Source organism: Quercus lobata, chromosome 1 (assembly GCF_001633185.2).
Source record: "Quercus lobata isolate SW786 chromosome 1, ValleyOak3.0 Primary Assembly, whole genome shotgun sequence".
Lineage (NCBI taxonomy): Eukaryota > Viridiplantae > Streptophyta > Magnoliopsida > Fagales > Fagaceae > Quercus > Quercus lobata.
The window spans coordinates 45,360,459-45,375,282 of record NC_044904.1 but is presented as its reverse complement, the minus strand read 5'-3'; the positions used below and the strand labels follow the sequence as shown (position 1 = coordinate 45,375,282).

Here is a 14,824-nt window from a genome sequence, read left to right as displayed (position 1 = left end):
AGCTGACCACCTTTTTGAAATAGAACATTTTAGCAGCTAAGGAGAGAATAAAACTATATACTAATAAGCATAGAACTGAGAGGGAATTTGCAGTTAGGGATTGGGTTTTTCTCAGGTTGCATCCCTATAGATAGACGTCATTGAAGCTTAAGAGCTGTGAGAAGTTATCACCTAGATACTATGGACCCTTCCAAATTTTGCAGAGAATTGGGAAGGTATCTTACAGGTTGGACATTGCTCTAGAATCTAAAATCCACCCAACTTTCCACGTTGCTTGTCTCAAGGCTGAATTGGGCAAGCATGTAACTTTTGTTTCCTAATTGCCACTTCTTGATGCAGATGGAATTCTCACTCCAGAACCAGTAGCTATTTTGCAGACAAGGTCACAACAATTGAGGGCTAGGACTATTACTCAAGTCTTAGTTCACTGGCAATGTGAAAGTAAGGAAAATGCAACTTGGGAGAGTTTATATCTACTGTAGCAGCAATTTTCTCACCTTGTGGGCAAGGTGCTTCAAAGGAAGGGGTATTGTTAGGATCATCATAGCAGCCAAGTTAGTAGTCAAGTCAGTTAGTTGGTTAGTTGTACACAGTTAACAACAGAATCATTGAGAGTTAGTTAGTTAATACTTAGTTACTAGTGGTTGATGTTACAACTGTACAAGTTAGTTACCGATAGAGAGGGAATGGTATAAAAGAGAATGTGTAAGCTAGATGTGAATCAATCAATGAGAATGTACTTGTTTGTTAATTCTTTTCCTATAACCTTTCCTCTCTTCCATATAGTTTCTGGAGGCCCAGCTGATCTCGAATACAACTACAATATAGTCCTAATCTAGGTTGCACAAACACGCCATTTTTGGCGTCGTGTCGGTGTCGGACACATGTTGGACACCAGAACAGGTACGACTCGCCGAATTCCGGTGTCCAGCGAGTGTCTTTTTTTTTTTTTTTTTCACTTCTCCGACACGGCTTCGACATGCCAGCGGTGAAAAAAAGAAAAAAGAAGAAGGAAATCACAGATTTTGACAGATGGACTTACCAATACCATTGATTTTATGATATACCCTAAAACAACAAGCCTGAGAAGTCCCGAAACCCACATCTCAAGTTCTCACTTCTCAACCCACCCACCCTCCCTCTGACCTCTGCTCTGCCAGGCTGCTGCCGCTGCCACTGCCCTTTGTCCCTCTTCGGAGCTAGATCGGGCCGATCGGCGAGCTCCATAGACGTCGATGCCGTGCTTGTCCCTTCCGATATCTCTCTCTCTTTGCATCAGGTTCGACCCCTTTAAGCTTCTCTCTGTTTTTTTTTTTTTTTTCCTCCAAATATTTGGCCATTTGGTTTAGGTGAATGACTGAATGGGTTACTTAAATACTCACTTATTATAACGTGTTTTGTTTTGTTTTTTTTTTTTTTCTCACTGTCCCAGTGTCACTGTTACTGTGTTTCTTTACTCAGCCTTTTGTTTTGCCTCATAAATTATAATGTTTATTATGAACTTGGTGATTTTTATTTTTGTGTGTCCTGCTATAGTTTTATTTATTTATTAAAGTTAAATATTGTAGGTGATTTTACTAAAATGAATACTGAAAGTGAAAAATCAACTGAGTTATTTATTATTGTACTACTTTGGGTGTTAGTTTACTTATTTGTAGTTCTTACATACTTTAAATTCTAGACATAAACGTATTTTATGTCTAAAAATATTAAAAAATATGCCTAAATATAAAATTTAATTAATTATTTAACCGTTGTGTCCCCGCCGTGTCGTGTCCTTATTTTCCAAAAATTGCCATATCCCTGTGTTCGTGTTCCTGCAACATAGGTCCTACTCTCTATTGAAATCATAGCACTTTATAAGGCTAGTTTGGAACTTTTTAGATGTACTAAAAAAAAAGAGGGGTTGCCATCACAATGCTCAAGGATAAAGCTAGTAAGTAATTCAACATATATTTGAATTCCACATCATTGAGTGCCGAGTGGGTGAAAATGTCTAACATTCTACCACTTATAATTTATAATGTTGGAGAGGTCATATTTTTGACATTTATGATTTAAAATAAATCAAGCTCAACCTTATTTTAGTTATTAAAAAAAAAAAAACATTTTTTAGTTAGGGGTAGAGCTAGGTTATGGAGTGGGGGGGGGGGGGACAGCCCCTAAAAATTTCGAAAATTTCATCTAAGCCCGTTAGAAAGTAAATTAAATTTTGTTCTTTTAGGTTTGGTTATTTTTTTGTTTAGGGATATTTCGATAATTTGTTAGGTTTAGGAAAATTTTGAACATTTTGGATGTTTTACGGTATTTTGGTCATTTAGGAGGCTTTAGGAGATATTTTGAAATTTTAGAGGAATTTTGGTAAGTTTTGAGGTTTTAGAGTATTTTGGTTATTTTATAAGTTTTAGAAGGTATTTTTGTTATATATATATATTCATACGATAATGGATAAATGGGTGTGTTGGAATTCTACTTTTAATAGTTGGGTCGAATTGGATTGGATATGGGACTAATGGGAGTCATAAATAAATAAATGTGTGTTTTAATTTATTTATAAAGCAAAGTGGGTGTTTAAGTACCCAATTATTTATGACCCACCCAATTGCCACCTCTACACTTGCCATGTTGTGGCAGATGGTGTATTCTACATTTGATTACCAAACATATATGTTGAAAATCTAAAATTTTTCTAACCTCGCAACATTTTCTACCGGTTCATTTTTCCATCCTCCCAACTACTTTTTTTTTTTGGTTGATATATGATAGAAATTCTACTCTAACCTAATCTAAGTATATATGTGTGTGAAGTTTCCTTTTATAAATTTGAACTCCAACTCTTGTCAACTGTTGATAAGTAGGACTAGATATTCAAATCCTTTAGATTTCATAGGGTATTCTACCAAATAGGTTTTCTTAAATTTTAATCATTCTTTATTGATTTAATGGTCTATATTTTGCCATGTCAGTATTCCATTAATAATAATTTTAATTGTTTTGCTTGCAATATTATTTTATTATTTTAAGAGTATTGTTAATGGAATGTTGATATGATAGAATCTAGACCTTTAAATCATAAAAAAGTGGTTAGAATTTAAAAAAATCTATTTGGTAAAATATCTTTAAAGATATTGTTAATAGAATACTGACATGGCAGAATCTAAACCCTTAAAAAAGTGGTTAGAATTTAAGAAAATGTATTTAGTAGAATACCCTTAGAAATCTAAAAGATCTAAATCCGTAGAACTAAATGATCACAGAAATTAACCCTAAGTCTCCAACTCTCTACATACGATTGAGTCACACAAACCCTACCACTTGCCATCTCAAGAAGAAGTGGCGGCATTAAGGCTGTGTTTGGCTGCTGTAAAACGTTTTCCGGAAAATACATATTTTCCGGAAATGCTAATTTCCGGAAAAGGAAAATGTTTCCATGTGTTTGGTTGCATTTCAAAAAATTTTCCGGAAAATATTTTCTGGTGTTTGGAAAAGAAGAAGGAAAACACAAATCCAGAAAAAATCATCAACGACTCCTCTCTCGTCGGCGCGATCTCGCGATCAACGGCGACGGCGCGATCTCGCGATCGACGCTTCGCGAGATCGCACCGTCGATCGCGATCAACGGCGCGGGCAAGATCGCGATCGACGCGTCGCGAGATCGCGATCTCGCGACGGCGCGAGATCGCGATCGACGCTTCGCGAGATCGCGCCGTCGATCGCGATCAACGGCGCGGGCAAGATCGCGATCGATGCGTCGCGAGATCGAGCCGTCGATCGCGATCTCGGTCGAAGGCGAGATCGCGATCAACTGCGCGATCTCGCGACTGCGCGATCTCGCGACGGCGCGATCTCGCGAAGGTGAGATCGCGCCGTCGATCGCGATCTTCGTGGCGTCGGACTGGAGCTCGCGAGATCGGCGCCGCCTGGAGCTCGGAGTCCGCCGGCGATCATCGGACTGACTGGAATGTTCTTCTCCTCTCTCGCGCGCGTGCGCTCTCTCTCTCTCTTTTTCCGGAAATGAAATGAAGTGAAAATGAAGGCAGATTCTAATTTCCGTGGTCAAGGCTTCAAATTTCGGTCAACAGGAAAAGGATTTCCGGAAAATAATATTTTCCGTCACAGCCAAACGCTCCATTTTCCGGAAATTGATTTCCGAAAATCGTTTGAAGTCGATTCAAACGCACCCTAATTAGTTACTTACTTCTTAAAAAAAAAAAAAACAAAAAAAACAAAACAACAGCAACAACGCACAAACAATATTTCTTTTCCCCCAAGCAATTCGTACTGAATAACAGTAACGCAGTTTCAAATTTCAAAATAATAATAATAATTAAAAAAAAAAGCCAAAAGGAAAATAGAAAATAGGTATTACTTTTTATAGTTATACAATATACTACCACTTCACTTTCAATAAACTCTGAACTTCCAACAAAGAAAGAAGGCTGAGGTAGAAGCAGTGAAAGACAAACAACTGATGTTGGTTTTGAATCTCTGAACTTCATCAGTCATCACTAACCTTTTGACATGGCTGGGTACTCTCTCTCTCTTTCTCTCTCTATTCATTGCAGGAATCACATTGATTCAGTATAAATTGAATGTCAAAAACTCTTTTTTGTTTTGTTTTGTTAGGTTGCCTCAGAAATCATATTAGAAGAAAAAAAGGTTTTGGTTGTTATGATATTTGTTTAGTTAGGTATTGCCCAACTTGACCCATTATTTTTGTACGGACGGACCAACTAGTTAATGGGTTATTTAGGTTTCATATCAGAATGACGGTTTTAATATCTGGGGGATTTTTGTTTGGTTATTTTAGTTATTATTTATAACTGAGATTTCGTTTGATATTCATTGGTGTTTTACGGAATGGAATGGAGACCATCTGGGCAGTTATTTTTGTGTTAGGAAAAAAAAAAGAAAAAAAAGAAATGATTTTTGAATCAAATTTACTATTTGGGTTTTATGATTTTTGGCTAATCGCTGACTAATGTACTAGGAAAAGAGATTATACTTTGTAGCTCTGGAATGGAATCTCTATGCCTGAAAATGGTGTGGCGACAGTGGGAAACAATTTGTGAACTTAAGTGGTTAATTATTATTAGGGTAAACTGCATATTTGGTCCCTATCCTATACACCATATTTCAATTTGGTCCCTAATCTTTTAATTGTGTCAATTTGGTCCTTAACATTTCAATACCGTGTCAATTTAGTCCTTATTGTTAATTTTTGGATGAAAATTGATGACACGTCTAATGATCAAAATAAAAAAATTAGCTTTCATTGATTTGACAATACAATAAAATTTTATTTTGGCCATTTGACATGTCATCAATTTTCATCCAAGATATAACAATAGGGACTTAATTGACACGACATTGAAATGTTAGGGACCAAATTAACACAATTAAAAAATTAAGGATCAAATTGAAATATGTTGTAAAGGATAGGGACCAAATATATAGTTTACCCTTATTATTATTATTTTTTTTTATGAATTGCAAATTTTTATTTTTATAAAGAGAAAAAGACTGTACAACAAAGACTACACAATAGACAACGAACGTGTCTCCACCCTTAGAACATCATTGAGACGGGGGGCAGTTACTAACATAAAAAAAAAAACCATTTATCCTATTACATATAGACCATTAGGGTGGCCCTATTGGCTACTCTTGGAATCTAACAAAAAGAAGGCCTATTTACATGGTTCGCAAGAGAGATGATTTCTGAGATTATATTTTGGATCCTCCATGGGGTATTTACGTTCAGATTGGATATGGCTTGGATGCACACTTTGGAGTCCCCTTCAATGCATATGGATTCAAATGGAAGTTGTATTGAAAGGAAGGTTGCCCCCCTATGAGCTTTAGCCTCTGCTTGCAGAGGGAGGTTGGTGTTTGCCCATTTGGTGCAGGCAAATACCAACTCCCCTCTACAATCTCTAGCCACTGCAGAAATGATGGATCTTGACTTTCCAACCGCTGCATCAACATTATCTTTCAATGACCCTCTATAAGGCACTATCCACTGAGCATTAGTTCTTGGTGGAGATGATGTTGATGTGTTAGTTCTAACACCTTTGAACCCTGCAAATGTTCTGGAGAGCCGAGCTCTAATGTCTTCATGGCTCAGTTCAATTCCTTCAAACAATATTCCATTTCTTAGCTTCCACACTTGATCACATATAATTGCACCAAATTGTAGAAGATCATCTCCATTTATTCCCATATATGGATTTGATGGTGGATTCAACAAAAACTTAACAAAATCTGTAATGTTGTTGAAATTAAAATCATCAAGTCTGATTCCCAACTGACAACAAAACCATAGAGCTTTTGTCAGTGGACATTTGGTGAAAATGTGTAGTGCTGATTCCTTCTGAGAATTGCACAACTGACACACATCATCAGGGAGCTCAGAGAATTTCCCAATTTTTTCCTTTGTAGGGAGGCAATCTGCAGCAATCCTCCAGAAAAGCATTTTATGCCTTTCATGTATTTTTGTTTTCCATACTTGACCCCTGAGAATCATAGTTGGAAGGAGGGTAGGAGCTTCTACTTAAGTGGTTAATTATTGTTATGTGTTTCTATGCTCAATTTATGTGTATGTTGTGTTGGGTATAGAATTATTAGAATATAGGAATAATGTTATGCCAAATGAGCATTGGCTCACATGGCATCTCCTCCACTTGGACGAGCAATGTGGAGGGTGCCACTAGGTTGTCTGTAATTACCAATCAAAAAGGGAAAACAAAGAAGTAGAAGATAGAATTTTTGTTATGTTAGGCACTATTGGGAAGTTCAATTTCAGATATTGGTACTCAATGTCATTTATATTCTTATATCTTTCTTATTGTGCTTCCTGTGTATTTATGTGTTATCTGTGATCTTTGAAGGTTAGTTTCAGGGTTTAAAGAAAAGAAATAAAAAGAAGATATGCCTTGGTTGGGCACAGATAGAGCTGCCTAATAAAATACTTCTTTTTGCTGATATTGTCACCATTCTTGCTGAAGTACCTTAATGTGACGCGTAGATGTATTTTGGAAGCATTAATGGTTTATTGTTGTTGCATCACCTATGTTCAGAATTACATTTTACAACTATAAAGTTTGTCTTTTGAGTCTTATGTGTCATTTACTTCTTACAAGGATCACGATCATATGTTTTCTTGTTGATATCATGATGTTGAGATCACTCAATTGATGACTACTTGGAAATTGTAGCCATCGATCCTTTCCATTTTGGGCAAATATTGGTTTTGTCTTTACATTGTGATAACAAATTGTAACAGGTCTCATTAATTTACTTAGACATGTTGGTGTCATTTTAAATGACCTGCAATTGATTATAGTGATGATAATGTGAAAGGAAACCTGTAATTGGCCCTCATCTGATGTTGTTCCTGGTTGCTATTATTTAACTGAAGCATAATAAGCTTCATGTCATTGAGTCTGATTATGTATATGGGTCAAGCTGAAGAAATTGATTATTAGAGAAAACTAAATAAAACATAAAAAGATAAGAATCAATCTTCAACTGTCAAAGAATTTCTGGGTCCTGTCAACTTATAAAGGTTTATTGATGGACGAATCAAATATTTCCACGTGGTTACCACAACCGCATAGCAGTAAGTTAGGATTGGTTTTCTCCAATCCGCACCGCATATTTATCTATTTATTAATTAAAAATATTCCCTTTTCTATAAATCCAAATAGTCAGTATAGATTGTGTTAGACTGAAGCGCATGATCATTGCATTTCTCTTGTTATCTCTAGTTTAGGCAGCATGCCATAGACCCAAGAAAATTTTAATGAGACTGTAGGTAATTGAAACATTTCAATTTAGATTTAATAATATAATGGGCTTGTCTTTTATAACCTGTTTGAGATTCCTAATATATTTTTTCTTGATCTTGTGATTCTCGTTTTCGCTATCAGTTATTTCTATACATTTATCTTTGTTGTACTAACAACTTAGAATCCTGAGTGCCAATGAGCTCTAGCTCAACTGGCACCTCTCTTTTTTTTATTTTTTTATTTTATTTTTTAATCTTTGTTGTACTAACAACTTAGAATCCTGCATTTCAATGAGCTCTAGCTCAACTGGTACCTCTTTCCCTTGTAAGTGCTAGGTGGAGGGTGAGGTTGTGAGTTCAAGACCCATTGTGTGCATGTGTAACTTACCAATTAGAAAGGAAAAAAAAAATTAGAATCCTGTGTAATTACAATATTTCTCTGTGTTATTAAAAGTATCCCTTGATTCTTATTATAAGTAATTTGTGTAATTTATGCAGACCATCATGGTTGGTGGACAGTAACAGAATTGCTACGAAAATAAAGAGTGCATCTGCAACATGTCATCCTGATAGAGTTACATGGAAAAGCAACCCCAGCAGAGCTTGCCCTAATTGCCAGTTTATGATTGACAACAGTGATGTACAGTCTCTAACTTTTCTTAAGCTTAAATATGATTTTGTTAAGAGGATAAAAATTTGTTTGAATGTTTTGCTTACTGCTGTTTCCAGGGCTTGTTAACATCGTTTCTGTTTAATTTTCCTGTATTTCTTGAAGAAATTCCTGTATTTCTTGAAGAAATTCCCCCCCCCCCCCCCCCCTCTTGAACTTTCCTGTGTCTCATGAGTCATAAGTTTCTATTTGATTCTCAATTCTTTGCATGTGTACCCCCATACATTCCCCTTGTTTCTTATTTTGTTTAATTTATTTACTCAAGTGGTAGAAACTAGTTTGATTTTTAGTTATGAAGGCTGATTAGTATGAAAACTTGCACCATAAAGTTTTATTACCTGCTTTAGAAATTTTTTTTTTTTTTTTTTTTGGTGGTAGAATTTGTGATAAAAGTATTGTATGATGATCCTGAAGTTTCTTAAGGTCTAGTAGGTGAAAAGTTACACATAATCAAAAGTCAAAACAAGATTAATTATATATAAATATACATCTAGAAAATGGCTCAGAATAATTTCTTTTCCTGGCCCATTATGAAAATAATTCAGCATCTTGAGTGATAAGAATGGTCCACAATTACTTGAACTTCAAACAAAAGATTGTACCACGAGTATGTGGTGGTTCTTGATAAGACTGAATTTAGCAGTTGTCACACATGAATTTGAAATTGCCTTTGTTGATTTGGTTTTAACATTTTTTCTTTGTACATGAAACTATGGAAATTGAACAATCAGCTGATAACTATTTATGAGTTAGGTTTGTACTGCTTAGCAATGAAATGGGGGACTAGGACGTTATATCTGAGCTTTTATGAAAGTATTTGCGATAAAAGTATTGTATGATGATCCTGAAGTTTCTTAAGGTCTAGTAGGTGAAAAGTTACACATAATCAAAAGTTAAAACAAGATTAATTATATATAAATATACATTTAGAAAATGACACAGAATACTTTCTTTTCCTGGTCCATTATGAAAATAATTCAGCATCTTGAGTGATAAGAATGGTCCACAACTACCTGAACTTCAAACAAAAGATTGTACCCAGGTTTTTATTTTTATATATGAGTATGTGGTGGTTCTTGATAAGACTGAATTTAGTAGTTGTCACACATGAATTTGAAATTGCCTTTGTTGATTTGGTTTTTAACATTTTTTCTTTGTACATGGAACTATGGAAATTGAACAATCAGCTGATAACTATTTATGAGTTCGGTTTGTACTGCTTAGCAATCAAATGGGGGACTAGGACGTTATATCTGAGCTTTTATGAAAATGAAGTCGAAAGTCGAAAGTCGAAATTAATACCCAATAGGGGAACTAATGTAGTTTTCTTTTGGTATTGGTTATTTCCATCAAAATGGTTACTGATGTGTAGAACCAATGTCACATGTGACATACGCTTCACTTGTAATTACACAATAACTAATAGAGATGAGGAGTTGCTTTTATGCAACTGCTTGAATGTGGGATCTGCTATGAAGCTGAGGTGCTTAGTCTTGAAACATTGATACTTCACTTTTCCTTATCTTTCTACCATGCTTTAACATTTAGGATAAAAAATTGTTGTCCTTTGTTTGGAATTAAATATGATCATATAAATTTTTTTCTAATTCACTGCATATTATCAGTTTTATAGTATCCCATCACAAATTTCAGATGGGCACCCCTGACATGTGCTTTTAAGATTTTTAGCGCAATCATCTAATGTTTCCTTGCAACTGAGATTCTAGCATTAACAATTACAAATTGCTGTTAACAAGGCAAAATAATTTATAACTTGTGATTAAAGAATATCAACCTGAAAGCTTCTGTAACATATGGTGTATAACTTGTCAACATTGTATGTCATCATTGTAGTTACCATAGATATGAAGATGATTTCGGGTAGGAAAATTTTGCATTCCATGCCCTAAATTTGTACTTTATGTTGGTCAAAATTTTTACTGATATATTCTTTAGTGACTGCATTGAGGCAATTAACTACTTGTTTGGCATTCAAAATGGTGAGTGGTGACCAATAGGGCTACAACAGCTCTACAAGTGCAGTAGTGTAATTATGTGAATCAACATTTAGTCCCCCACAATCTCAATGCATGGTACTTCCCATGCTTTATCAAGTTATCATGCTTGTGCTGATTTAGAGCTCACATAATGCACTTGCATTTGAAAAGAAAAATGCTTGTATTTTTCATGGTTGTAAATGTCCTTAACCCACATGTACTCTGATAACATGTAATTGGTTTCAAGTTTTTATCAATTGCTATTAGCGACAACAGGTGCTTTTTCAGGTTTCATACTTTTTGGGCATATTAGAGAGATGATGCCTCATGTTAAATGGCATATATGATAATGTATACTACCAGAACATTGTTTGAGTGGGCTTTTAGTCCATAGTGTTATGATCATAACTTACTATATTTGGGTTAACATCTATGTTGCCTATAGCTAGTTGATAGAAGTTGCAAAATTGGTCCTATTCTGTGTTAGGATGTGTTATTTTTTCCTTTCTTCCACAAGTCTGACTGAGTTGTATGGTGCCCATGGCCTCCTGCTTTCATATGAGAAATATCAGGTTGTTGTATGGATGAATAGAACTAGGTAAATTTTTCTGTTTTGAATTTGAGTAGTCAGAATGGTTTAATGCAACTTGAGTGGCCCAACCTGAACTTTACTGAGTTAGGGTTTGGATATTCTCAACACTTGTTTCGGAACTGGCAGAGTATTAACCTCATGTTGATTTCATTCTATTTGATGCATTTATTAATTGACCTGAATTTGAATTACCACTTTTGCTTGTGCGGATTGCATCTCTGAAATAAATAACCATGCACCAATTAGAAAACCTGCGATGTAATTAGCCACTCAATCTGTGCCAATGCAGGCTGGAAAAATTGAAAGATTGCATTCTATATGTTGTATCTCTTTGCTGGTTGTTGTACATTCATGGGTTGAGATTGGGATTGAACCACTTTCCCACTCTAATGAGTTTGATATCTATCATACAAAACTTGGACTACATTTGTCCCAACTGGGATATCAGCATCATATGGGATTACCATGATCACCTTTCAATGTAGTTTTAAATGGTTAATTTATTTTATTAGGTTTTTGAATTGTTACATATCCTGTTTGAAATATTATAGACTCATATCTCTTTGCATCTTATGACTAGTTTCTTAAGAACATACATGGTACATTTTGTGAATTGGGATTGCAAATGGTTCTGCATTTTGAGATCTTGATGATCTCAGCCCAAATTTCAGGGGTAGGCTTGAAGTGCACCAAAAAAAAAAAAAAAAAAGGAAGAAGAAAATAAACTTGTCCAGCATTTATTGTCAAAAGAATTTTTTTAAGTTGCTGAAATTTTCTGTTTGTAAGATAAACTGTACCACTTGTAAGTATTCGGAATAATATGAATCCTGTCTGTTTTTAGGTTGCTCAGGAGTGGCCAGGATTACCTAGAGGTGTGAAGTTTGATCCATCTGATCATGAGATTATCTGGCACTTACTTGCGAAAGTTGGAGAAGGGGATTTAAAACCCCATCCTTTTATTGACGAGTTTATCCAAACCGTTGAAAAAGATGATGGAATCTGTTATGCCCATCCTCAAAATCTACCAGGTTGGCAGGAAGAGTTTTGCATGTTTTTCTTCTTTCTTTATTGTATATCATTATTTTAATTTTGAAATGTAAATAATTTTAGGTGTCAAGCAGGATGGAAGTGTATCTCACTTTTTTCATAGAGCAATCAAGGCTTACAATACAGGAACTCGAAAGCGTAGAAAGATACATGGTGATGATTTTGGTGATGTCCGTTGGCACAAAACTGGTAGGACCAAACCAGTGATCTTAGATGGGGTTCAAAGGGGGTGTAAGAAGATTATGGTTCTCTACATGAGCATGGAAAGAGGAGGCAAAGCTGAGAAAACTAACTGGGTTATGCATCAATATCACCTGGGAACTGCAGAGGAGGAACAGGATGGGGAGTATGTTATCTCTAAAATATTTTACCAGCAGCAGCAACAGCAAGTCAAGCAGGTTGAAAAGATTGATCAAGATTTCCCTGAAACCACTGATCCAGTTACTGTAAAAGCCGGTCCTGTCACTCCTGACCCACCTCCTCTTACTGAAAGGCGTTGTTCAAAGAATGACCTTGGGCAAGATACTACTGTTACTAGTGAAGTTCGCTCTGCAGTTCACCTGGGAACTGCAGAGGAGGAACAGGATGGGGAGTATGTTATCTCTAAAATATTTTACCAGCAGCAGCAACAGCAAGTCAAGCAGGTTGAAAAGATTGATCAAGATTTCCCTGAAACCACTGATCCAGTTACTGTAAAAGCCGGTCCTGTCACTCCTGACCCACCTCCTCTTACTGAAAGGCGTTGTTCAAAGAATGACCTTGGGCAAGATACTACTGTTACTAGTGAAGTTCCCTTGGCTCAGGTAGAGTCTTCTCTCTCTCTCTCTCTTCTGGCAGCATGAACATACTCTTCATCTTTTGTTATGAAAACATGCTGTTTCATATTTTCTGCCTTCGCTTCACAATTGTTTTAGTTACCAATCGGAGGCTACCATTTCTGATGTACTTTTGGACTCCTTTTGTCCGGAAGAACTGAGACGTGGCATGCTTGGATTGATAACAGAAAACTCTAAGATAAAAGTAAATTGCTGAAAATATATACCTTTTACATTTTAACACAAGTGCTAATGTGATACTGATATTTTATTACCCTTTTTTTGTTTTTCTACTGAAGCATCCTGCAAATGAGCGTATTGAAAAAGAGGTTGAACCTGAATACAAAATGCCTGATTTTGATGATCAGCCCAAGGTAGAAAATCATACTGGTGAAGTGATGGATAACAATGATGTTCATGTTGAGGAAGATCCAAAATGGTGGGAGAGTGAGTCACAACATCTTTTGGATTCTCAACAACTTGTGGAAGCGCTGTCTCTATGTGATGATATTTTTCAGAGCCAGTCTCCCAATAGGGATGGAAATGAGAATGGGAATGGCAAACTTCGTCTTTCTGATTATGCTCAATTAGGACCGGAGGATTTAAAGAAGGATCTAGAGGAGTGCCAATACCTTGCGTGTGATCCAGCAAACATAGAACTTGATACACCAACAGAATTCCGACTTAGTCAGCTTGTATGTTGTCTTCTCTACCATTTTGTTTGCATTATGCAAAAGTAATCAAATTCTGATATTTCCTCTGAACATCTTTGATTGTTGTCTTTTTTGTGCTTGGAATTAATTACAATATTTTCTGGAAAGGTGATTGACTGAATGATTGACTGAATGTGTAGGAATTTGGATCGCAGGACAGTTATATAGCTTGGGGTGGCGGCAAGGTGATTGACTGAATGTGGCCGGTTTGGGTATTTTAACTGTGGTAATTTTGTGCCCACTTTTTGTATAGACTTCACCTATTAGAATGTCTTTGGATTATATACAGTTTGCTTTTTTGGCAGTTTGAACTGTATATTTATATGGGCGAGGTATAATCTTTTGCTGGAAACTTGAATTGTAATTTGTGGTGGTGAAGTCACTGTTTATATAACTCATGCTGTAATTATAAACCTTTGTTGAGAATAGATCAAAGATATGATCTATTTGTTCTCTTTAAAATGTTCTAGCAAAGTTTCTTTTTTAAGTCTCAAAATGAGCTTCAGGGTTTGATTTGAAAACAATTAGTTTATCTAAAAGTTTATTAGAGCATTCGCATCCGGACTGTCATATGCCAAATGTAGGTATATTTTACCATCAAAACAAAAAAACGTCCCGGCACCTGGCATGCCAATTGTAAAAAAATATACAATCCAGCTACAGTAGTATTCTACATTTAGAATCTACTGTAGCAACTTGTAAAACCAAAATAATAATTTTTTATTCATTTTCCTTAAAATATCTACTTCTTTCTGTCTCTGCAGCCTCTCATCTCCTCTCTCTCCCTACTCTTCTTTTCTCTTTCCACTTCTCCGGATCTTGCACTCTCTCCTCCCTCTTTGTCTAATCGGCCTCTCTAGTGAAGGGTGAGTTCCGATGGGGCAATTGCCCTCTCTAGTGATCATGTTTTTTTTTTTTTTTGCTTGATTTTATGCTTTGAATTCTGGTTCGCTAGATCAAATGCAAGGTATATGCTGATTTTGGATTGGATTTTTTTGTGGGTTCATGGTGGTGGAGGTGGGGGTTGCGGTCGTGGTGATGGGTCTCTCATGGTGGTGATGGGCTTGTTGATGGGTCTCTCACGATGGTTGGGCTTGTTGATGGGTTTCGGGTTTAATGGGTTTTGGGATTGGTGGTTATGGGTTCCGATGGGGTTCGTACAACGGTGGGGATTGGCGTGGATCGTGGTGAGGTCGTGCGT

The 14,824-nt window shown here is 36.1% G+C and overlaps 1 protein-coding gene across 1 annotated transcript; it reads left to right on the top strand.

Annotated features, from left to right (window-relative positions):
• The first annotated feature begins 4,382 nt into the window (after positions 1–4,382).
• On the top strand, positions 4,383–14,110 carry LOC115990945 (SUPPRESSOR OF GAMMA RESPONSE 1). Its single transcript, XM_031114715.1, has 6 exons — positions 4,383–4,529; positions 8,288–8,429; positions 11,890–12,076; positions 12,159–12,898; positions 13,210–13,605; positions 13,764–14,110. The coding sequence occupies exons 1-6, from the start codon at positions 4,522–4,524 to the stop codon at positions 13,818–13,820; spliced, it is 1,530 nt and encodes a 509-aa protein (XP_030970575.1). The 5' UTR covers positions 4,383–4,521; the 3' UTR covers positions 13,821–14,110.
• The last annotated feature ends 714 nt before the right edge of the window (positions 14,111–14,824 follow it).